This window comes from Acinonyx jubatus, chromosome E4 (assembly GCF_027475565.1).
Source record: "Acinonyx jubatus isolate Ajub_Pintada_27869175 chromosome E4, VMU_Ajub_asm_v1.0, whole genome shotgun sequence".
In the NCBI taxonomy this organism is placed as follows: Eukaryota; Metazoa; Chordata; class Mammalia; order Carnivora; family Felidae; genus Acinonyx; species Acinonyx jubatus.
The window spans coordinates 20,624,486-20,651,361 of NC_069395.1; the positions used below are offsets into that span (position 1 = coordinate 20,624,486).

General features: G+C 36.3%; 1 protein-coding gene across 2 annotated transcripts; it reads left to right on the forward strand.

Moving 5' to 3' along the window:
- The first annotated feature begins 22,325 nt into the window (after positions 1-22,325).
- Positions 22,326-26,544, forward strand: RGS1 (regulator of G protein signaling 1). 2 transcript variants are annotated; one of them, XM_015077131.3, is made up of 5 exons: positions 22,326-22,546; positions 22,906-22,986; positions 23,410-23,471; positions 24,780-24,943; positions 25,708-26,544. In XM_015077131.3, exons 1-5 carry the CDS (start codon positions 22,410-22,412, stop codon positions 25,891-25,893), a joined length of 630 nt encoding a protein of 209 aa, XP_014932617.1. In that variant the 5' UTR covers positions 22,326-22,409; the 3' UTR covers positions 25,894-26,544. The 2 variants fall into 2 exon arrangements, with proteins under 2 accessions (XP_014932617.1, XP_014932609.1); XM_015077123.3 differs by having other exon boundaries at positions 22,328-22,546; positions 23,407-23,471.
- Positions 26,545-26,876: the final 332 nt, after the last annotated feature.

The following is a 26,876-nucleotide window of genomic DNA, read 5'->3' on the forward strand; positions in this document are numbered from 1 at the left end:
GCTAGGCTTCCTGTGCAACTAACTTTCCAATTCCTGTATTTCCCAGTGACTTCACTAACATGAGTTGTTTTTTTTGTTTTTTGGTTTTTTCTTCCAATTTTGATAAAGGCTAGAGCAGGGCACAAATGGCTGGTGCAAAAAACACTAGCTGGGAAAAAGGCTTCAAATACTTTTCCTGTGGCTATGCAAAACCAGAGGAATGTGGCTATCTCTGGGTACTGTGTAGGTCTCAATATCTCTGAAAAGGTGGAGGAAAATGAGAGATATGTTATCACTCATTGCTTTTCAGATTTAACCATGTGTTGGATATGAACTCTCTTTAACTGCCATATGATTCACAGATTAGTAGATTAAATCATGACAGATATTGGAAACGTAAAATAAAAGGTCACCAAGTCCATTCCATTTTATGTTAATGCAATACAATAAGTATTTTATTAAAAAATGAAAAATCTGGGAGGACAAATGCTAAACCAGAAGGGATAATTGAACATAAACATAAATATGAATTATAAACAAGAGTTATTTAAATAAACCAATAATGAATGTGGAAAAGTATCAGAGAATTAATATTGGCTTGAAATCACAAATGAAGTAATATAAAGGTGGGCAATTGGTGCTCTAATTTTACTTTTTTTTGTTTTTTTAATAATATCCTTTATTTTTTAGAGCAGTTTTAGGTTCACAGCACTAGGTACAGAGATTTCCCATATACCCCTTGTCCTCACACATGCATAGCCTCCCCCATTATCATCATCTCCCATCAGAGTGGTGTATTTGTTACAAATGATGAACCTACATTGGCACATCAGAATCACCCAAAGTCCATCGTTTACATTAGGATTCACTGTCAGTGGTGTCCATTCTATAGGTTTTGATAAATGTATAAAGACATGTATCCGCCGTTATGAAACATCATACAGAGTAGTTTAATTACCCTAAAAATCCTCTATGCTTTACCTATTCATCTCTCCCATCCCCCTAACATCTGGCAACCACTGATCTTTTTACTATTTCTATAGTTTTGCTTTTCCCAAAATGTCATACAATTGAAATCATATAGTATGTAGCCTTTTCAGATTGGCTTCTTACATATTTTAGTAATATGCACTTGTTTCCTTCATGTCTTTCATCTCTTGGTAACTTATTTCTTTTAGCACTGAATACTATTCCATGTCTGGATGTAGCACAGTTTAGTTTTACTTTTTTTTTTTAATGTTTATTTTGAGAGAGATAGAGCATGCTTGCACAAGCCGGGGCGGGGGGCAGAGAGAAATCCCAAGCAGGCTCTATGCCATCAGCATGGAGCTGGACACAGGGTTCCATCCTATGAACTGTGAGATCATGACGGGAGCCTAAACCAAGAGTCAGATACCCATCTGACTGAGCCACCCGGGCACCCCTAGTTTTACTTTTTAAATATTTTATCTTTTGAAAAAGTACTAAGATAGTTCAAATATGTACAAAATATTGAATTACAACAGCCATGTATCTATCATCTGAATCTAACAAATGTTAATTTTTTTCATATTTATAAGAGACAATTTTAAAAGAAAAAGCATTTGAGTACAAAACATTTATGTTTCTTCATCTTAGATAGAAATATTACACTATAGTTGGTGTGTAGCTCCTCTATCAGTTATCTATTGCCATAAAAAGTGCTGTGTAACAAATGACACAAAAATGAAATAGCTTAAAACTATAATCTTCTATTCTCATGGACCTGAGAGAAAACTGAGGATTCAGTAAATCTAGGCTGGGATGCAATGTGTGTCTCAGCAGATCTCAATACGTTCATTCGTATGTGAGTTAGTCCAGTAGAGCTGAGGAAGTCTGGCTTAGCTGGGGCCTTTTGGCTCTGTTCCATGTGTCTCCCGTTAGGACTAGTGGCTAGCCTAGGCATGTTCTTTAACTAGCAATGCAGAGACACAGGAGAGTAAGGAGAAATAGACAAGGCTCTTGAGGCCTAGGAACTAGCATACTCTCACTTCTGCCATATATTTTTGGCCAAGGAAAACACATGGCCAAACCCAAAGTCAAAAAGGGGGAAGTGCAGCCCACATATAATGAGAGGGCACTATAAGTTACAAGTCAAAAAGGGTGCACATATTGAGGGTAAAAACCAGGGTCAAAAATGCAGTCAATCTCAACTCCCATCCATGTTTTTATCCTTTTTCATTTATGTCTATATCCATAAAGAATGAATTAATGATTTGAGCATTTTTTAATTTTTAAAATTTACATTAAGATGATATAGAACACTTTACTTAACCTTGTATTATTTGTCTCTTTTAATCATTTTGTTTGCAATGATTATCTATACCGATCAGTAAATGTAGACAATTTTTTACTACTGAATTTTTTCCATTATGTAAATATATTAAAATTTATTTATATATTCTTCTATTGACAAACATATAAGTTGTTTCTAATTTCCTGTTATTACAATATTAATACAATGGAAGTCTTGTATATGTCCCTTCATTATAAACTATGAGAACTTCTCTAAAATGTATCTAAAGTATCTGAGTGTTAGGGTAAACACTTCTTTTACATTCTAGATCAGTGTGTTCAATAAAAATGTACTGTGATCCCCATATATAATTTAAAATTTTCCAGTTCCCATGTCTAAAGTGAAAAGAAACAATATTAATACTATAGTTTATTCAATGCAAACATATTTAATAATATATTCCATTGAATATAAAATATCATCTCAAAGGCACAGTGAAGTCCTAGATATTACTAACTTATTTGTCCAAGTGTTGGTACCAATGTATGAGATTTTCAATTATTGTACATCCTTATCATCAGTTAGTATTACAAATATTTTCAATATTTTTGCCATCTGAAGGCTAAGCATAAAAAGGATATTAGTGGGAAACTGGGGAAATCTGATTTTAAAGTCTGTAGCTTAGCTACAGTACCAAGCCAATGTTGATTTCTTAGTTTTACTAACATAAAATGTTAAAGTTAAGGGAAGTGGGTGAAAATTACACATGAACCCTGCACTATCTTTCCAAGTCTTCTGTGATTATATCAAAATAAAAAATTATATCAAAATTATATCAAAATATTTCATAATTATATCAAAAATATATCAAAATAGAAAGTCTTTTAAAATCATCCCTTCATTGAACTTGAATTTTATTTTTTCCTGCAGATCATCAGGTCTACCACTTAACAAAGCCTTCCAAAGTTTTTGATATGCTAATTGAAAGCATATGTTCAACTACAATAGTAGATGAAAGTTTACACATCCCACTAGCAGTTAAGTCCATCTGTAATTAAGGATTGGCCAGACTATCTCCTGTCAGTGAGCACTGACATGAGGCAGGCAAGGTGAAAGAGGAAGCTAGCAGCCTCTGGGAACTGAACTTGATACCTCAGTTGTAAGTTCTTCACGTTTTCTATGTCATTTCATTTTTTTGCATTCCTCTAATAACATGGTTTTTATCCTGCCCTGTATTAAACATAATTGTGCAATTAGCATGCAACACCTTCTCTACTGGGTAAAACAATTCTGCATTCCTCTCCATAGCATGAACTACACACTAATTAAATGTCTTAAATTGAGTAGATGACAGTAACATCCCAACCCTCAAAGATTTTCTAGAGAAGTTCAAATGACACTCTTCCTTTCCCTTGAACTTATCTTTTACCATATAATGTTGTCTTTCCCCTACAGTGTTCCTCAGAAGTCTTCAAAATTGCTTCTAGTAACTAAAGGTTTTGACCAAAAGGAAAAAAAAATTAAATAAAGTAAAAAGCTTCAAACCTGCTCCTGCTGCTGCCCTACTTACAGTTACTTAGAAATCATGAGCCTCTTTTAAGCCAGCTGAAGGCAGCTCTGAGGACAGGAGGAGGGCGTTCTGTGAGGAAGTCGTGGTTTTTTTCTTAAGCTCTCTGGACTTGAATCCCCACATCTGGGCCACTCTCAGACCTGAGCTTCACTTATATAGTGCACATACAGCTGCCTTCCCCTCATATTTTGCAATTCCTCTAGCCAGCCTTTAAGGGGCACTTACAATTCAAATACCGTAGCTTCCACTTAACAAATACTCAATTTGATCTCACTTTAACAATGAAAAGCTAAGCCAATTCCTTTTAAGATAAGCTTTGGAAGTCCAAAAATTGGGGACTGTTCAGAATAAGCATTACATGGAGCTAATACAGCTAAGAAGTAATAAGCTTGATCTAAAGTATCTTCCCTTTAGGCATCACTGTCACTGATAAAGATGCACAAAGGGTTAAGTGTTTTCATTGTGAAACTACTTAAGAGATCCACTGAAGACAGCCCAGTGAAGACAGCTGGAAAGGGTATCCAGAAAGAGATGGCAGGGGGATTACACATCAATTTTCATTTGATCCATAATTTTATCTATGACTTAGGTTGAATTTTCAAGGTTGAAGGGCTCAGTAGCATTTCCTCATCAGCTAAAAGACACAACCCGCAAGCATTAACTCACACACTAGAATATCTGAATGCAGTCACAGGTCTATTTTCAAGAACTGTATGTGCCCTGGCTTGAACGAACTAGTACAGCATTCAGCCACGGTTTGTACTTTTTAGTCTCAACACCGAGTAAAGAATGTTCAAAGGGAAGAAAAACAGCAAGGATCTCTCTTGATCGATGCAGCCTATGACTAATTGTGGTCACTAACTTTCATACTGGCATTTTCCAAAGTTTTGGGGCCAGTTACTTAGTCAGAGATAGAATGCCCTAGGTTGCCATCATCCTGGAAGAGAAATTGACAAAGTGTCAGCTGGAACACTTCCCTCCTATCAGATGTCATGGAGGAAGTTCAAGAGTGAGACTGAGAAGGAGAATTGACCTCAGAGGACAGAGCAGTGAATTGACTATGTACATGTCCTCGCTTATGCAGTTTTGAAGTTGACTGCAGGGAAATTTGACCTCAGTTTGTGGGACAGGAAGGTCAGAGTAGTACTCCAGAATAAGCCACCTCTGCTCCTTTCACAGGGTTTTCTTGGCTGACTCAAAACCAAGGCTTTACCAAGGACGTAGGGTTTATGTTTTAAACAGTTAAAGGAAATGCCTTGGAGAGATTTTATTTTAATTATATTTAAGATTTATTTATAATCATAGTAGCAGTCAGTTACTTTCAAGGGCACCCTTTTAGATAAGGTGCTTTTCCGGCTGTTTACTGCTGAGCTGCTAAAACATCTTCTATCAGTCTTAGTCAAGGATATGTCTCAGGGGCAGATGCTTCTGCAGTTTTACTCTTGAGTAATAAATCATGTAAAAAATAATTCCACTTGTGGGGATTATTGCTACCTCTAAATATGTGTTGAAACTCTCACACCAATTAAATTCTTGTACTTGTAAAACTAACACATCTTAGAGTGGATACTCCATGGACAATGGAGTCAGAGGCCCTGGGTGTATGTCCTTGCACTGTCCTGGTAGGGCCAAAGGACAGGAAAATAAATATGGTCGAGTGAACAGCAGTTAGGTGTTAAATCAGACACCAAGGACTATGAATTCTAGCCCTAAAGTTTGTTAAGTGTGTAAATTCAGGCTCATTACTTAACCTTCCAAAACTATAGCTCCATCAAATGGAGATTAAGTTGTCCCTTCCTTCTATGGTCATTGTGAGGATTGATAAATATACAGAAAACATAGCTCATAGTGAGTTCTAAATTTATACATTCATATATATATACACACATATATATATACATATATGTATTAATATATGTAAATCTTGAGGAAGGTTTAAAAACATCTCTGAGACTAGATTTTCCATTGTGAAATATAAGAATAATAACATCTGTCTCATAGTATTCAAGATCTGTTCATAGTAGTCAAGATGAACGGATTTATGTAGGAAAAAATGGTGTTTATGCTCTAGAGATAGATATAAGTCAGTTGCTACATATTTAAACCAGTGTGCTTTTCTAGTAAAGAGCTTTTGAGATTCTTTAAAAGAAGCATAATACAACAAAAGTGAAACATAAGTGAAGTAGATTATCTTAAAATGTTTCTTGAATTACATATAAAAAGTGAAACATGAAAAAGCATGTAGAACATTCGGATGCATATGTCTACATGTCAGTGTTAATGATAAATATATGAACACATGACTGCACCAGCAAAGATGCTTGACAATTGCTCAAATGTGAATACTTTCTCATCAGTGTGTTTTAAGTATATCACGTGAAAAATAATCAATCACTGATTCCTGGAAATGGCCACATTAGTATGAACTAGTGTGCAGGGCATTCTGCATAGCAATTGTATGCCTTTCTCATATCTTTTCTCATATCTATTTTTTTTAACCTATTTCCTGCACTGCAAAGAAACCGACACAGGATGCTTATGAAACGAGATTTAATTTTTCAGTCCAGATGTGTTACAGCTGAACATCAGAAAGCCCCTAGATTTCACAGAACTAAATTTTAGTATTTTTCTAATGGAAACCCCCATGGTTTATAGGGTTCTCATAAGCTGCCTTGGAATCATATTATTAAAGTTGGTCTCATGCTTCCTCCCTAGCTTATTGCCACCAACATGTTTTTGTTTTTGTTATTTTCACTTCGACAAAAATGCTGTCCTACTAAGTGATCTTGAAGTACTAACTTTAAAAAACAATACACTCTACAAAGAACCCTAAATGCTAGAATTTACAAATTATACTCAAAGTAATTACATAATAGATGAATTAAAAGCCCTAAACTAGAATGATTTTTGTCAGGGATGTTCTGTGAGGCATGCAACTCACAAGCCAAGTCTTAGAATCTCATAAGATGGTATATTGTCATTCTAATTGTGAACTGAAAGAGCTAAAGGTTCTGAATCATACTTGAACATCAGATAAAGGTCTTAACATGCCGTAAGAAAACCAAAATAACAACAACAAAAAAATAAACCCCAAAACAACAACAACAACAAAACTACAGTCTTCACATACACGAACACTTCTGTGAGGAGAACTGCCTAGGAAAAGAAAGCAATTGGTAAAGTTGATGGATGTGGGGAAACCATGGAGGGTAAGTTGCCAGGAAAGAGTCTTGATTATGAGCCTTGAGCTTCACACATGTGAGGCAAGCCCCAAACGAAGCTGCAAAGACAAGATGAGCTCCAAACCAGATTCCAATTTGAGAAAGAAATAGATGCAAAAAAAAAAAAAAGAGCTACAGGGTACCCCCCAGGACTACCCAAGTAGGGGAAAAATGATCTGGATGGAAATTTTTCTCTCTTTGTGGTGCTGAGAAAGTCTCCTGAGTGTCCCGTTCTCATAGACTTGAGGGAAGTGGCACCTTGAAGAGCTGGCAGCTTGAGTTATGCAAAATAGTTATTTTGAGAGGAACACTTTGCACTGTTGGTGGGAATGCAAACTGGTGCAGCCACTCTGCAAAACAGTAGGGAGGTTCCTCAAAAAATTAAAAATAGAACTATTCTATGACCCAGTAATTGCACTACTAGGTATTTATCCAAAGGATACAGGAGTGCTGATCCAAAGGGGCCCATGCACTTCAATGTTTATAGCAGCGCTATTGACAATAGCCAAAGTATGGAAAGAGCCCAAATGTCCATTGACTGACAAATGGATAAAGAAGATGTAGTATGTATATGCACAATGGAATATTGCTCAGTGATCAAAAAGAATGAAATCTTGCCATTGCAACAACATGGATGGAAGTAAAGTGTATTATGCTAAGTGAAATAAGTCGGTCGCAGAAAGACAAATATCATATGATTTCACTCATGTGGAATTTAAGAAACAAAACAGATGAACATAGGGAAGGGAAGCAAAAATAAGATAAAAACAGAGAGGGAGACAAATAATAAGAGACTTTTAAATACAGAGAACTGAGGGTTGCTGGCAGGGTATTGGTTGGGGAGTGGGCTAAATGGGTCATGGGCATTAAGGAGGACACTTGTGGGGATGAGCACTGGGTGTTGTATATAAGTGACGAATCACTAAATCCTATTCCTGAAATCATTATTACACTACATGTTAACTAACTTAGATTTAAATTTTAAAAAAGAAAAAAAAAAGTGGTGATTTTGAGAAGCACCTTAGAACAATGGAAGAAGCATGAACTTTGAAGTCAGACTTCAGTTCTATTGCACGTTTTGACATATTTAGTTAGAAAAATTAATTTCTTTGAAACTCAGTTATCTAATTTGTTAAATGGGGACAATGACATTTGTCTCAAAGGATAATAATAAAGATTAGATCAAGTAATCAAAAAAAAATCTAAGTACATTTTACCTCTCTTGTCTCGCTTTATTAGCTCTCATTATTACTTTTATGAGTAGTGTAAAATTATTTCTATACCAAATCTGAAGGAAAATATTGGTATGAGTGTTACCTAGGGTAATATTTCTTTAGAATAACTGGTGTATATAACAAATGAAACAATTAGCACAGAGCATTGTGCCAGAGTGAGCATGACCCCCTCTGTTAATCAGCCTGTTTTGCATCTCTGCTTCCCTGGGTTGATCCCTTTCCATATCACAACACTAAAGGATTACTACATGAAATTGGGGTCTTGAGTGTGATGCTTATTTCGTGATTCCTGTACTATGGCAAAGTTTCTCCTACTGGCCAAACTATTGCAAATGTAATGTGTTACTCCCTGCATTGGGAAGAAAGGGAAACCAAGGTGTGTTAAACATATGAATGAATTTTTAGATCTATCTGTGACACATTCAAACAAGAGAGTGACCATTTGACAGAAGCACTCTAAGAAAGCAAGCAATACTTCCCTAAGCATGTTCAGGGTTTTGAATGATGAAAAGTGTGGTCTAGAGGTTATGACAAGTGGTTGGAAGTCATGCTCCCAAGAGTTGTCCCTGGCTCTGACAGTGACGTGTTGGTTGACTTTAGACAAATCATTTGACCAGCATGAGCCAATTTGTTCATTTATATTCCTCCTTTTAAACCTCAAATGCCATAACCCTAGACAGAAAGCCTAACACTTCAATTTTAAAAACTGTACAAGTCCAAAATCCAGATGATTTGCTAATCTTTATAATTATTATATTCAATAGTAAACGTAATAAGGTCAGCATGATAGTACTCTGAAGGTGAAGATTGTAATCAAATGACTGTATGAATAAAGAATAAAATTTTGATATGAATATGTTGTTGTCAGCATGTAATGTCATAGCAAGAAGGAGTTAGTGCTAGGTAATAATTATATCAACATAAAAATGACACAAAAACTGGTCACTGAATTTAAGGATGTCACCAAGCTGGTTATTTCTTTATTCAAAGATTTACTGTTGTAGGAGCTCAAGATCTCAGACAATAAAGAACAATGATCCCTGAAAGATGGGGTACAAGTGAGGTACACCTTATGTTCACAGTTTATTGCCTACAGAAAATGTCCCAGCTATGCCTGAGGGCGAGGGAACCGAGGCAGAGCCCTGCAGGCTCCCTGAAGGAGGCAATGTTGGGAGTTTAGAGAGACCAGAGCAGGTAAAGCAGGAAAATATATTAGCAGGAAAAGATATCATGAAAGAATGAGCTCCCCAGAGAAAGGACTCTAGAGTTTGCAGAGGGGTCCACTTCAGTATTTCCTGAATACTAACCAGTGTTTATCTGTGATGAACCTACTGGAGGCCAAGGAAAGAACCATTTGAAAGGGAAAGGGGGTGATGTGCCTGGGTGGCTCTGTCAGTCAAGCAGTTAAGTGTTCGGCTCAGGGCGTGATCTCACCATTCAGTGAGCTCAAGGCCCACACTGTCAGTGTGGAGCCTACTTGGGATTCTCTGTCTCCCTCTCTCTCTGCTCCCTGCCCCCACATTCTCTCTTTATCAAAATAAATAAATAAACATTTTTTTAAAAAAGGATGAGGGAACCATACTCAGAGATTACACAGAGACAGAATTTGTCACAAAAAGCAGAGTGGAAGACCTAAAATTCAAAGGATATTTAGAATACTAGAAAAGGGCCTTGCTGCAAAAACAGAAAATCAACCTGTGACCAAATATTGCTTTGATCCCACCTAACAAAGGCCAGTCTGGAAAAATCAGAATGTTTTCAAGTAACCTAATCATCTAAGAATACTTATAGGAATGAAAATAAGTAGCACCCCGAAAGATAAAACCATAACTTCTGGTTTCTAATCAAAACTCACCAGGCATGCATAGAAGCCTGGAAAATAGGACCAAAAGTGAGGGTGAGAATGAGTCCATTGAAAGACCTCTGCAGAAATGATACAAATAATACCACACACAACAATAGTACAAACACAGCTAGTACAAGAACATCAAAACAGTTATTACAACTGCATCCCATATGTTCAAAAAGATGTTAATTAAAGACACAGAAGACATAAGAAGATACAAATTAAACTTTTAGAAGTGGAAACTACGATATCCAGAATGAAAAATACACTGGATGGGATAATGTCATATTAGACAATTAAAACAAAATTTCAAAGGAGAAAATAGAATATGTGACCATATGTCCCATTTACCACAATTCCTGAAAAGAAAATTAGAGGCAGAACCTCAAGATATGAAAACCCAAGATTTTATAGATTAACAGAGAAGCCTTAACTGGGATGTAAAATGTCCTATCACTGAGAAGAAGAAAGGAAGAAGACGAAGAAGAAGAAGAAGGAGGAGGAGGAGGAGGAGGAGGAGGAGGAGGAGGAAAAGGAGAAGGAGAATGAAAAGGAGAAGGAGGAGGAGGAGGAGGAGGAGGAGGAGACAGAGGAGGAGAAAAGGAGAAGGAGAAGGAGAGAAGAAGAAGAAGGACAAGGAGAAAAAGGAGGAGGAGAAGAAGGAAAAACCTCTTTAGATGGGAGATTTTGATTTCTCTGTTTTAGAAGCACTAATGATGTGTGCATGTGTGTGTGTTTCTCTTCCTTCAAAAGGAGGAGAACTAGAAAATGAAAGTGGACATTGGGGAATGAAGAGGTCTTCCCCAGTAAGACCAGGCCTGCTGGAGGCAGGGCACTGCCAGGCCTCCAGACATCTAGGGGGACGAAGCAAGCTCTGAGCAGACACCACTAAAGAGACCACCAGCAAAGTGAAGAAAGACAGTTGCTCAAGAGAGACCTGTTCCGCGGTTCAGAGAGCAGAAACAGACAGGGTCTGAGCATGGGATGGGGCCAGAGTCCCTGTCTTTCTCTATTAACTACCACGTATTAGTTGTGTGATCCTGGGTCCATTACTTAATCCCCTTGAGCCTTCATTTCCTTACCTAAAAGGGGAATAATAATATATATGCCTCATAAATTGCTTTAAAGATTAAATGATAAAATTTTCCTAATCATACTGCTCAATATGATCAATTTTCTCAGGAGCTGGAAGTAGGGGTGGGGAGAAAAAGTGAGTTTTAATAAGCAGACACATCTGACTTGGGTCCTGGCATGTGTTTAGAACAGTAAGTTCAGTACAACACTGAGGCGTTTCTATAATCTGCTTGTCTCCCCTTTCTACATTTGTTATTTAAGCTTCACAACATATTCTGTTCTCATGTTTAAAGACACTGCAAGTGGTATGATAGCAGTGAGCAGTGCTTCTTTCAAAATACCAGTATGAGGGGCACCTGGGTGACTCAGTCGGTTAAGCGTTGGAATTCGGCTCAGGTCACGATCTCACAGTTTATGGCTTCGAGCCCCACTTCGGGCTCTGTGCTGACAGCTCAGAGCCTGGAGCCTGTTTCAGATTCTGTGTCTCCCTCTCTCTCTCTTTCTCTGCCCCTCCCCTGCTCATGCTCTCTCTCTCTCTCTCTCTCTCTTTCTCTCTCTCTCAAATATAAAACACTTAAAAAACAAAGAAACCAACAAACCCAAATGTCAGTATGGTAGGAAGGATGCTACTGCCTACCAGGGCTGTAAAATAGCAGCGTCTGCCTACCTTCCTTCCTGAGACTAGAAGGAAAAGTTAATTCAGCTTGGAATCCCAGTACATATGTATAATTTCACAAAATCTGTAAGAGTTCAGAAATCTGTTTCTGAGAACAGAGTGGGCAGTGGCAGGACATTGCTTCCTGATACAACAACTAGGAAAATAAAAACAAAAAATACCAAAAATTCACTTTTTATTTCTGTAAGCACTTATTAAAATTTTACTATTTAAACATTTAATTTCTTGTTTTTTCCAGTTTTAGGGAGATATAATTGACATATAACATTGTATTAGTTTTGGTGCAACATAGTGCCTTGATAAACATATATATTGCAAAATATAGCCATCACCTCTCATAGAACAATAGAAATTGTTTTCTTGTGATAAGGACTCTTAAGATCTGCTGTTGCTAGCTTTCAAATGTACAGTAATGTATTGTTAACTATAGTCATCATGCTGTACCTTACATCACCAGGACTTATTTATCTTATAACTGGAAGTTTGTGCCTTTGCACTGCTTTACCCATTTCTCCCACACCCCACACCCCACCTCTGGCAACCACCAATCTATTCTCTGTTTCAATGAGTTTGTGTTTTTTAGATTCCACATGTAAGTTGAGATTACACAGTATTTGTCTTTCTCTGTCCGACTTATTTGACTTAGCATAATGCCCCTAAGTTTCATTCACATTGTCACAGATGGCAGGATTCTTTCATTTTTATGACTGAATAATATTCCATTGTGTTTGTGTATAGATATATATAGACATATCTACATATAGATAAATAGATCACACTTTCTTTATTCATCCATCAATGAACACTTAGGTTGTTTCTGTGTCTTGGCCATTGTAAATAATGTTGGAATAAACAGGGGCACAGATTTCTTTTCAGTATAATAATTTTGGAAATGTCATATTTTTTTAAGGTTGTAGATTGTTGTAGAAGCAAAGAGAGCTAGAAGAATTAAAATTCAGAGAGGGAAGAGTCCTTCATAAGTGGACTTCATCACCAGCCATTTTCCTGGCCACACCCAGGAACAGGTAGAGGGTAGGGTTTTAGACTAGGGAGAGAAAACTCCACAGAGGAAAAGATGTGTGAGCTGAGCTTTCGATGGTCCCATGGGCTGAAATAGTGGATTAGAATCTAGAGGAGTCCCAAACACACAGCCAGTTTCTACATAAGAAACCTGTTTTGTGCTCCTGCTGCACAGGGAGTTGGGCACCTCCCCTTGAAAAGTTGAATGAAATCTTTGATGGCCTGCTGTACTAAGCCGACCCTTCTGGCTTAGTGGGGGGCAGAGAAAGTACATGATCCACAATTGCTAAATAAAGCAATCTGAAAGAATGGGAGAGACTTCTCATTGCTTCATCTCTATCTGAAGCATGAAGTCCTTCCCAAAAGGCTGGAGCTCATATTCCTTCACAACCCCCTCACGTGCTCATCACCCAGGGACTGACACACCAGCTGCAGGTATTAGAAAGAGAAAGAGGGTGGAGGTAACTGGAGATGCGCTCATTTTCCTTCTCTTTACTCTCTTTATTGTCAAATGATATTTCGTAAAGATAAGTCAAGTTCCACTGGTGAAAGCATTTAAGAGTATTGAGACAAGCTGAGAAAACATGATATAGCAAAATTGTATTGTAGAGGGAGAGGAGGGGAGTAGGGAAAGTAGAATATACTGACGGATTATAACTCCTTGTCAGTTACAGACATCATTTAAAGCAATAAAGGTCAACGTGTGTAATATAAAGTCATAGCTATAAAGGTAACCACCAGGACAAAAATGCAAATCTTCAAATTAACCAGGACAAATACAAACACAAACTAAAACAACAATAGCAGCAATCACACAGAGTATATATTTTAGAATAATAAAAATTAAAAGCAGAACATAACATAGTAAAACTCAAAGTTTGATCATTTTCTTTTTATCATGTACAAGAGACTTGGAGATCTGCTGACCAGGCTGGAACGGTGGCTTCCTGGTTGCATCAGGTGCTCAGATCCTTCTATATTTCTGCTGGGGCATCCTTAGCCTCTGGCTTTCATCCTTTTGAAACTGCTTGATAGCAACATAACTGCCCAGACAGATGGCAAAAAGGAAAATCCCAATGTATTGATCTTTTTTAGGTCTTCTCAGATGCTTTTGATTTTCTATACTTGGTGAATAATGATTCACTTAAAGATGCAAATGTTGAATTATATAATATGTAACTACCTACAAGATATTTGTTTTAAAGGCTGTGGTTCCCAGGATTGAATAGGATCATGTAAGTCATGATACAACTGCCATATTCTAAAGAGGTTTCAGTTTTGTCGGGATTCAATTGCTGTTGTGTAGTGAACAGGGAAGTCAGCAGAGGGATAAATCAGTTTCAGAGTCGGTCATACTCATTGCCAGTCTCACTGTGACATTTCAAATCCTTATCCCATTTTGACCTAGTTTTCCTGCTTTCTTGCCTATGCCCAACCTCCTGTTATAATTTAGTCCAAACATTGCTAATCACTTCACTTTTTTTTTTTTTTTGCATTGCCCACTCACTCATATGGGGAAGACAAATATACCTCAATCTTGCTTAAACAAAATGTGAAAAAAAAAAAACCCTAGGCAAAGAAAATGGAACAAACTTCCCCACAAACCAGGCTGCTTTTAATATGTCTACACTGTTTTTGGTGTGTTAAGATCTTACTGTCTCAACTAAAAGCCTGGTCAAACCAGACTCAATAAGAGGAAAAAGCCAAAGAGTCAAAAGAAGACACCAAATCTAGATGAAATAGAACTTAAAACTTCACAATGACAAAACAAAGACAAAAATTTCTCAAAGTAACAGTTACCTGATTTTTACAAATGAAATAACAGAAGCAAATAGCAGTTTATCTCTCCTGATCTCCCATATCATTTGACACAAAATATAAAACAAGATTATGAGCTTGTTCTAAATTTTAGTTCCCATCAAGTATATTGCCCTGACATTCTGTTTCTGCAAAGCCATGTAAAGACAAAACAAAGCACACAGGAGAAGAAAACCAAGATATGAAGTTTAGAAGAGGGGCTATTTACACTTTAGGAAAGTAAATAGCTGGTGGCAGCCATATTTCTCCAATTAGTAGCTTTATCTGGTCTATATTACTTAGTACCCCCATGAGGCTTCCAGTTTTACTGTTTGCCTAAGCTAACTTAATACTCAAAATAGGGTTGCTGACATCTGTTACCATGAAGATCCTATCTTAAAAATGGACTCTAGAGGAGACTTTCCGCCAGTTCAAATTCAAACTGAAATAACTTAGCTCTTGCTAGTCTCATTATGGATTGGCTTGGAAACTGAAACTGGATAAAGTCTGCAGTTGGGAATGATCAGTATTTCCAGCTATGAGTATCTGTAAAAAGCAGATGGTGACAAAATTAGATTGGGGTTGGCAGAAATAGCCTGTGGTATTTCCACGTCATTAACATCTGAACATACATTTGTACGTTTGTTTAACATATTGGTTTCCAGAAATGCCCTAGCTAAGAGAAAAGATTTGTGACACACAAATATTGATAGAGAAAGACACAGTCTGAGAGATTGGCGCAGTCCATGCCGAGATACGATGCCAAGAGGAGCCCTGCATCTAGAACAGTTTGGCTGCCAGATTCACTGAGCTTTAGGAGGGAGAAGTCTAGACAGAGGGCTTTAACATAAAATACAATGGAAAACGTACTACCCATCACAAATTCTATCTAAATCCTGATTTTTATGAGTATAATGTTTTTTTTAATTTTTTAATGTTTATTTTTGAGAGAGAAAGAGTGAGTGGAGGAGGGGCAGAGAGAGGGAGACACAGAATCTGAAACAGGCTTCAGGCTCTGAGCTGTCGGCACAGAGCCCGATGCAGGGCTTGAACTCATGAACCACGAGATCATGACCTGAGCCAAAGCTGAATGCTTAACAGACTGAGCTACCCAGGCACCCCTAATTTTTGTTTTTAATTTTATTTAAGTAATATCTACGGCCAACGTGGGGCTCAAACTCATGACCCCAAGACCAAGAGTCGTATGCACTTCTGACTGAGCCAGCCCGAAGCCCCATCTGAGTGTAATTTTTTTTTATCACTATAGAATCTCAGAAGGAGCAAAGATGTCCCCACAACACTGCCAGCACTGCAAGTTGCTTAATGATCACCTTTGACTTCTATACAGAGGAAACTGACAAGAAGTTAGCCGATTTGATCAAGCTCACAAAATCAAGCCAAAGTTACAGCTTGGTATTGAACCCACAGCACTTTGAAACACAGCAAGGTTATCACATCATTAGGATTCACTGGGCTCCAAGCCTTTCATTTAGGCAAGAATTAAAAAAAAAGAAAAAACAAATTAACAAATCAAGCGTATTTGAAGAGGACCTAGGGCAGACACAGGAACACTGGAACACCAGACCACATGTACCTACAGTAATAGTAGAATCATGCTAAAGTAGCCACTATGTATTGATTAAGGTCTTTTCTAAAGTAGGAAGAACATGATTTATTTTGAGTGTATGACATTTATTATAAAATAAATATCCTGTAAGTTTGACATCAATACTTGGTAAAAATAAATAAATACACACACGTGCGCACACACACACACACACACACACATGCAAAACATTAGAAAAGACATGAAGAAAATAGTCAATGGGGTCATGAGAAATAAGTGCCATAGTTTCGGAAAGAACAAAGCATATCAGGCAAACTTGATAGATTTTTCTAGAAAAATTATATAATTAATGGAGAAAACAAAGCAAATTAGTCACTGCTGTTAACCACTATAATGTATAGTAAAAGCAAAGGCAAATCGCTGAAATAGTGTTATTAGAAATTTGAGAAATAGGGGCACCTGGGTGGTTCAGTCAGTCAGTTCAGCTCAGGTCATGATCTCATGGTTTCATGATTCAAGCCCCATGTCGGACTCTGAGCTGACAGCACGGAACCTGCTTGAGATTCTCTGTCTCCCTCTCTCTGCCCCTCCCCCACTCGCGCTGTCTCTGTCTCTCTCATAATAAATAAACTTTAGAAAAAAGAAACTTGAGAAATTAACACAGTCATTTATTGAAGTTGTTCCCTAATAATTAAAAAATACTTTGTTTTGTGTCCCTTCGAATCAGCATTTTTGTATCCTTTGTATAAGTACCTCCTAGTAGTGCAATTGCTGCGTTGTAGGGTAGTTCTATTTTTAATTTTTGAGGAACCTCCATACTGTTTTCCAGAGTGGCTGCACCAGTATAGCAACACTATCAATAGCCAAATTATGGAAAGACCCCAAATGTCTGTTGACAGCTGAATGGATAAAGATGTGGTGTATATATATATATGTGAAATCTTGCCATTTGCAACAATGTGGATGGAACTAGAGGGTATTATGCTAAGTGAAATAAGTCAGCCAGGGAAAGACATATATGATTTCACTCATATGTAGAATTTGAGAAACAAAACAGATGAACATAGGGGAAGGGAAGCAAAAATAAGATAAAAACAGAGAGGGAGGCAAACCGTAAGAGACTCTTCAATACAGAGAACAAACTGAGGGTGGCTGGAGGGAAGATGATGGGGGGAATGGGCTAAATGGGTGCTAGGCTTTAAGGAGGGCACTTTTAGGTATGAGCACTGGGTGTCTCATGTAAGACATAAGTCACTGGGTTCTACTTCTGAAGGCAAAACTACACTGTATGTTAACTTACTTGAATTTAAATTAAAAAAAAAAACTTTGTTTTTACAGATTGCCTCTCCATGCTGAACTTTGAATATCTCTGCTTTTGCATTTATGTCCTGTCTTATGTAACATATCATTCCAGTCCAACTGCAAATAATGTGTCAATGTTCTTATAGCATTTAGTTTTCCATTTCTTTCAACTCAGGAACAAGACACTTGCTTCAGTACTTGCAAATTTTGTTTGCAAAGCATAGTCAAATAGAGTCTGATAGGACTACTTTCCCTTGTTGAAATGATTATAAATCATAGGGTGATAATAAATGAAATGAGTCCAATGTGGAGGAAGTATATCAGAGATAATATTAATCAAATATTAATCTTTAGTACATTCAAGAATGAAGCAAAAATGAGCCGATTAATGAGAACTTTATTGTTAAGATGAGCTCTATGGTGAATGAGTTTTCTAGAATCACATGAGCCTAGTTCACTGAAGGCCTCACATTTGATTTTCTTATAATCACTTATATTATAGAAAGGAGGTGTTTGGTGTTGACTATAAGTAGATTAGAACAGAGAGAAAAAGAAACTAGATTCTTATCTTGCTCAGTTTGCATTTACTGAGATCACTGGATTTCACCAAGTTGCAAATATCTTACTAAAACTTAGCTGATTTCTTCATTTAGAGAATAAAACCATAAGCAAATCTAAAATGCTTAATTCTTTCACTCTACATAGACATAGAGAACAAAATCTTTCCAAATTCTCTTTTGTTGATGCTTTTCAAATAAACTCTATGAAATGTAGCTGAAACATATAAACCTGGATGTTGCAGGAGCCCAAAAAGTAGTGAGCCTTTGTCTTAATTCCCTGACCACTGAGTGATTATACTAATTCAACAAAGTCTTTCAGAGTCACTTTTAACCTCTGCAGAGCTTTGTGTTTACATATGGGACCCATTCTTCCATCATCTGTATGCATGTAAGAGGTGTCTACTTGCTGAAGACCAGTTTCCCCATTTCAGTCTTTTGTACTTTCCAAGGGGTGTTGACCTGGAATGAAGAAATGGGCAGAGAAAAGGTACTTGCTGGTTTGTAATGGTAACAGCATTTTTTTCTTCCTGTCCTACACATCCAAGGTTAATATCACTCCTCTTATATATTCCTCTCTGCTGGCACTTTTCACTTTGATTACTTACTTAAATACATGTCTGCACTATTCTACTGTAAATCCCTTAGGACAGAGATTCATTCATCTTTCTATTTGCTGTACCTACATCTGATACATTGCAGGAGTACAATTAAAATTTGTCAAATCAAGACATTTTGTTTTTATGAATCAAAATTTCTGTTCATGTCACTGACCTTTTTTTTTAATGTTTATTTTTAAGAGAGAGACAGACAGAACGTGAGCAGAGGAGGGGCAGAAAGGGGGAGACACAGAATCCAAAGCAGGCTCCAGGCTATGAGCTGTCAGCACAGAGCTTGACATGGAGCTGGAAGCCATGAACAGTGAAATCATGACTTGAGCCAAAGTCAAATGCTCAACCAACTGAGCCACCAGGCACCCCATCATGTCACTGACTTTAATGACATTTTAAACATTTTTATTTTTAAGATATAATCTCATACTCATTTCTGTCCTTTTCCCCATAATTCCTAATGTTTACAAAAATTTCAGGAAGATTATAAAGGATTAAAATCTGTTTAATCAATATAAAATTTGAAAAAGTCATAGTTCAAAGCCCTCCCTACTAGGATTCAGGTGATTGGAGTGTTTGGAACCAAAATGTAAAATACACTCAGCAAAGATTAAAATTTTCCCCATTAAAATCGACAGCCATAATCAGAATTTTTTTTAACCAATCTCCTCCACATTTTAGAACATAACACTGGGATTTTTAGGGCAGGGAAACTATTCGGTATGATCCTATAATGGTGGATACATGTCATTATACATTTGTCAAAACCTATACCATTAGAGGAAGCCAAAATGTAAACTAAGGACTTTGGGTGATAATGATGTATCAGTGTAGGTTCATGAACAAACATACACACACACTGAGGCGGGATGTTGATGGTGGGGAAGGCTGTGGGGAAGGGAGAGAGTATGTGGGAACTCTCTGTACTTTCCTCTCGATTTTCCTGTAAACCTAAAATGCTCTACAACTAACATCTCTTAATTTTTTTTAAATAACACTAAGACCACATGAAGTATTTCTTTTCTTAAGACTCCAACTTAGTTACTTATATGCAGTTTCACAGAGGAAATATTCAAATAAGATTACGTTTATGAGAGCCACTGTTTCTTCTATTGGTTTTTATCAAACCCTCTACAGTTTCAACCAAAGGGATGGATCTAGTTAAGTTCCTATTTGACCATTTGTCTTTTCTCGATGAATTTCACAAAGAGGGGCCAGACAGTGCCACTGTATGATTCATAAAGAACTTTCAATGCCCTGCCATGGACTCATGGGTCCTTGCTGATGCAGCCTTGCCAAATTTGCCTAGCTCTGGCACATATATGCTATGCATATCTAGCAAGCAGCCTTTGAAAGAGCAGCTACATTATTGTGCCAGAGTTGGATCCAACAGCCAATTGTGACATAGGAATTTCAAAAGGACCCTTCTATCAGGAGTTTAATTCTCCATCTGGGCTGGAAGCATGCAATTGTACTTGCTTACAAATGCTTGAGCCCAAAAGTCAATATTTAGGTAGCAAAAAATTAGAGATTTAAAGGAATTATTAATCTATGAGGCGACTTTTTATTTTTGTCTCAGACCAGAGTTTCCTAATCTATCCAGAGAATATTGTTCCTGAAGACTATCTTCCCTCCTAATGAGAGTTCAGTTTTCAAAAATGTTAGGAAACTGTCTCATATTCTACCCTCCTTTTAAAAATTGACAAATGTGTGTTAAAGGCTCTGAAAAGATCTGCCTTGACAATTTAAGAACCTTATTTAACCTTAACTCCATTATTTCCCCAACCTATGTGGCTGCATAAACTTTGCTGCTGCTGTTGTTATTGTTGTCTTAATATTATTAATTCACATCCAAAGGAAATATTGTTACAGAAACATACTTTGGATATTGTCAGTATATTTGGATAATACTAATAATAGCAGGCCATTAAAAATAATGTTAAATTATTTTTTTAACATAGCTTACCCACAATTATCTAGAGAAATCAGAAGTTATCAGATAAACAAACGTGAGCAATATTGAAGATTTTAACAGAAAAGTAAATATGGACTGAACCACAGGAAATATACAAGTAAATGCCTTTCTGTCATTAGCCTTTAAGCCCCATTGATTTTGTTTGGGTCACTTTCAAAGTGGCCACCTCATCTCACTAGCTCTCTTTCTGCATCATGCTATCTTTCAAACATCAAATGATGCTTGCCCATACAATGTAATATATATATTCATGACTGTGTAATAAGTGAATTTTGAAATATTATAAATGTGATCTTTTCAATTATATTTTATCCTGATGATAGAACCAAGATAGGAAAAGTAATACGCCCTTCTTTTTGTCAAATTTACATAATACCATCAGAAACCTCTCTAAAAATTTATTTTGTCTTTTCAGGGGCAAGAACCAAAGGAGGGTTATGTGAAACTGGACATTATAAACACACTGTGTATACAAACTCTATAAAAGCTTACATTGCATTAACCCTTCTTCCTTGTCACCTAATTCATTGGGTTTAAGGTTTTTTTTTTTTAAATCCTTAATTTTAATTAAAGCTAGACTGGCTCTCTCCAGAGATACTGCCAAAATTTGGAAGATCATCACCTAAGAAGCGCACATTATTGGGATGTCCAGATATACTCTTACTCATTCTACCATACGCAATTTTCCTTCGATACAATATGATACTTTAGTATCAATGTATTTACATGACATTATATTATTGTACTAACTATACTTCATGTCCTTATAGTTTTAATTGCAGTAATAGTTTAATGCAGTAAAATACACAAAATCAGTTTGATATATTATATTCTTAATAAAAATTAATACTCATGGACCCCTTAAAATCATCTTGTATATCACCAGTAGAATGTCTAGCACACAGCTTGGAAAATGCTAACACGGAAATTTCTTGTCATGGAAGTGGGAAAAATTCAAGATATATTTTCTTCCTACCTATATATATATATATATATATATATATATATATATATTTGTGAGAGAGAGAGCATGAGCATGGGAGGGGCAGAGAGAGAGGGAGACACTGAATCTGAAGCAGGTTCCTGGCTCTGAGCTGTCAGCACAGAGCCTGATGTGGGGCTCAAACTCACCAACTATATCATGACCTGAGCGGAAGTCGGACAGTCAACCAACTGAGCTACCCAAGAGCCCCAGATAAAAGGTATTTTATTTTACACTGCTTTCTGAAAGGAAAAAAGAACTTTTTCAAATATTGTGATCAGATGAATTTTGTAGTCAGGGACTATTCAAAGCATTGAGGATACACATCTCTAGTACTGAATTTGTATATGATACAATAAATACGCCAAATGAAATATTTTATTGAAATGTGCAATTTTTTATGAAGAAACAAGCATCCCCTAGAACCAAAGGTTGATGCTGCGAATACTTTAGACATGTGGTATATATGTGTGTGCCTCTGTAGGTTAAATTTTCTCTTTCTTTTTAATCAAGTGACCTGTTCTCATTTGGTTAAGTTTCAACCACAAGACATCACTGCATGCTTCTTTTCTTTTTTTTTTTTTTCAAGATACACGTCATAACACACCAAGAAAGGGGGAACTTCCAGTGTCTGTGGTAACATCACTTGATAAACAGACTCATTTGAACAGCACGAGCCTGTCTGCCTTTACTATATAAAGCCGCCCAGACGTTGACCAGCAGATATTTACGGAGTGAGGACTATGCGAGCAGCAGCGATCTCCACGCCAAGGTTAAACAAAATGCCAGGGATGTTCTTCTCTGCTAATCCAAAGGAATTGAAAGAAACTGACCATTCACTTCTAGATGACAAAACTCAAAAAAAGAGGCCAAAGACTTTGTAAGTTCATTTTGTGTGTCACTTTGTGGATTTTGACTTACATTATCTTTAATGGCAGAAGGATTGAGAATGAATAGAAGAAAATATGAGCAGTTAGCTTAACTAGATCAGAGAAATTAGCTGTTCTATATGTATATATGTGTATGTCTAAAAAATAAATCATGATAGGCCATTAAATTATATGGAAATTTTTGCAGACTTTGGCTCATAAAAATTATCTCAATCTTAATACAGCAAAATGTTATAACAACAATTTTTATTATTGCCTTGTTCCTTGAGAAGTTTATTTCATGCTCCTTTTACAAATAATATGTATTCTAATAAGGAAATATGAATATTCATATTTGTGTCTTTTGTAGTGGGATGGATATGAAAGCATACCTGAGATCTATGATCCCACATCCAGAGTCTGGAATGAAATCTTCTAAGTCCAAAGACATGTATGTACATTAATACTGCTGACTTTTCTTTTTAAGAGTAGTCTATGCATTAGCTAGCTCTATATTCTAGCAAGTGATTAATATGGCACATACTAGATTTCATTTCTTTTAAGTAACCAGCCAAATAAGAGTAGACTACTTAGTACGAATGTAAACTAAATGTCAACATGTGTGTACATAATTTGCAATTTATTATACTGCTGGAGTATATGTATTTGGATTTCTTCATACTTTGTTGGTAGATATTTTTCATATCTATAGTAATTTTAAGGGAGGTTTTGTTTTCTTACAGACAAATTTTTTTAAAAAATTATAGAACTAGAATCTTAGTTTGTGGAATTACCAAAATATAGCAGCCATTCTGATTTTATTTGTGATTACACAAAAAAGTTCACTAATTTATGTAAATTTTGTCCCCAGTAGACTCTCTGCTAACGAAGTAATGCAGTGGTCTCAATCTCTGGAAAAACTACTTGCAAACCAAAGTAAGTGTGATTAACTGCTAAATGTTTTGGGTTTAGCTCAATACACTAATACACTGAATGACTTCCATAAAATATCGTCTTCTGGATAGGAGAGTGTGTGAAAAGTTGTATTATAGTTTTTCTGTAGTCACTAATAGCTTCAGTATATTATGTCTCATTGTAGTGTAAAGGCCTGGTACTCAGTTCTGCCACTATCCTTCGGACAAATTTGCCAAGACGATTAGGTATTCCCTTGAGTCATTACAGGAGTGAAGTTTAAAATTATGCTGAGGTTCTGAAGTTTCAAGTTTTTTAACATAAACCAAACATCTCAACATGTGAACTGCCATTCTGAAAGCTCCCTATAGAATGTATTTTTGTAACTGTTGGATGTAAGAAGTGGGATTCATTCAATTAAGTAACTACTGTATTATCCATACATTCATTAATTTACTCATTTAGCTCACTTTTAAGTGGCAGGCATTTTAGAAGCACCAAGGATTAAAAAACAAGGGCACAGTGCCTTGTTGCCTTGAAGGAAGTTGAGACACATAGTACATAATTGCATTATATATAACATGATATATGATAACACAGATAGGATTAGAACAATTTTTAAACAGTCTTGATGGGGAGTTTCTAATAAGACAAGGTAAAGAATGAAATCAGCTTGCCTTTCCCCAATCATAGGCATCAGAGTTCTCTTGGGATTAAGACCTTGCTCAGAGGTATGGGTGAGCAGAGTGGTCTCCAGATCCTTGCTTGGGGGTCAAGTTGTTCAATATCCTTCATCCATCTTATTATCTGACTTAGTTTACAATCCAGCCAAATAAATAAATGGCATAGAAATGGCCCATTTAAAAGCCTCAGTAACACGAGCAAATATAATCAGCACATCAGCACATTTTCTGACTAATAAGAATTGCATGGGGAAATTATATTTGGTAATAATGAACATGATGTTAATGACTTTCGTCAATGTTTGCTTTCCTAAAATACTCTACAGTCTGGTTAGGAGTTAGTATTTATAAGAAAAGAGATTATTTTGTAATCACAAGAGCAGAATTTTAACTTAATTAACAGATGGAAGCAAAACACAGTTCTGTAGATCACTAAGTAGCTGTGTGACTGTGGATAGGTTTGTTTGGCCCAGATAAACTATAAATGAAAGAACCTCTGAGGCCTTCCCATCTCTATAAATTATGACACAGCTATTTCAGCATTAGCCATCTCTTACCTTTGTGCATAGGCAATGCAATAGTATTTTTCTTGTATTCATTTACCGGCTCAATTAATTTAATTAGATCACCACCCGCCCTGTCTTTTTAGTTGGTCAAGATGTCTTTGGAAGTTTCCTGAAGTCTGAGTTCAGTGAGGAGAACATTGAATTCTGGCTGGCTTGTGAAGACTATAAAAAAACGGAGTCTGATCTTTTGCATTGCAAAGCAGAGAAAATATATAAAGCATTTGTGCATTCAGATGCTGCTAAACAAGTGAGTATTATCTTCATTACCACCAGTTTATGTTTAAGGAACTTAGATGCAGAAATAGCATTCCACACACATAGCAAGATTACATCTTTTTTAAGTGTCATAATTTCATTGTTAAGTACTTAGGTATGTTCATATACTTCAGTGCAATAATAATCTAATTTTCTATATTTATGTATATTTGAAGACAGTAGGATGAAAAGACTGATTTTGCAAAATTAGCTAATGTGACAGGGGGTGGGTAGGACTACCAGTATTATTAGCCAGAATTGCATATCAGAATGTCCTTAATGAGATGCTCATCTTACATTAGGATAAAACACAGATTAGTATGTATCACACACACAATTGCAGCAGCAGAAATATTTTCACTTAGTAATGTACCCACCTTCCCATGAAATATTCTTGGTTCAAGCAAAAAATAGCTACACAAAGTATCCTCTCCTATACATTTTAAATGACCATATCACTTTTTCTGATACATGTATCACCTTGTATGGATATTTAAATTTTTCACGCCTGCCTCTTTTGCATCTCCCAACTATACTATAAGCTAACTTGGAACAAAGAATTTTGAGAGGATATTTCTTCTTACCTCCTTCACATCCAGTATAGGGCTAGTTTAGAATAGGCATTTCAGAAATACTTGAACTGATATAAACGAGGGCTTAACGCCATTGTCTTGAGGTGCTTCAACAAACATAGTTACATCATAAAATGTGCAATAAATTGGAAGTGCATATTAACTAGTGAGTATTTGTTTTTAGATCAATATTGACTTTCGCACTCGAGAATCTACAGCCAAGAAGATTAAAGCACCAACACCAACGTGTTTTGATGAAGCCCAAAAAATTATATATACTCTTATGGAAAAGGACTCTTACCCCAGATTTCTCAAATCAAATATTTACTTAAATCTGCTGAATGACCTTCAGGCTAATAGTCTAAAGTGATCAGTTCCTAGCTGGAGAGAAATGAAGATGGTTTCGAGGACAGAAGGAATGTGCCACTTAATGGCTCCCTGGGTGAACAACCTGGCCCTTTTGAGTGACTCCACAGGCCCAGGGGAAGAACAAATGATTCAACATGGATTCACATGGAAGTTATCCAGGCTCAGGATCGAAGAAACATGAGCAAGATGAAACCCAAGAGACAGTAAAAGGAAGGAGACACTGTGGTACTGTCTCCTTCATACAGTGGACATATCAGAAAACTCTCTCAAAACTGAGAAGGCTGGGAAAGTCCAGTTACACAGAAACTGTGAATAAAGATTTTGAAACTGATTAAAACATGCTATAAGCTCCAAGGTCAGCTTATATTTATGCTACATATTATTATATAGAGATTTATTGAGCTGCTAACAAGTCTTTAACTTGGATGACTGTTTGGAAAATATGTGTTCGAAACCACCATTGCTATTTTTCATGCCAAAGGGTTTTTGGTGTTGTTTTTTTTTTTGTTTGTTTTGTTTTTGACTTGAAAGAGATGAAGAAGAAAACAATGTATTAACTTAAGCTGTTGCTCCTAAAACTGGGAAGTCAGAATTTGTAAATTTCACAGTGTCAGTAATAAATGAGTTTTGTATTAAAAATATATAGAAGCCATTTCTGTTTACATTTCTTTGCTGTTTTTAAAAACTGGTATTTATTCCTCAGATTTAACAAAAATTCAAGCAAGTGTCTTTCTACTTTCTATCATCTCTTCAACAACTAAAACTATCATACAATTAATGCTATATTTATGTATTATGTGTATCTATTAGACAAAGTTCATTGGTTTTCTCTTTGTTATCACAATGCATAAAAATCAAACAAACATGTTCTCATATGGTCAAGATTCAAATAGATGAGAAATTGAAGAAGTCATATATATATGCAGTAATAATCTATCTATCTATATATATATATGACTTCTTCAATTTCTCATCTATTTGAAT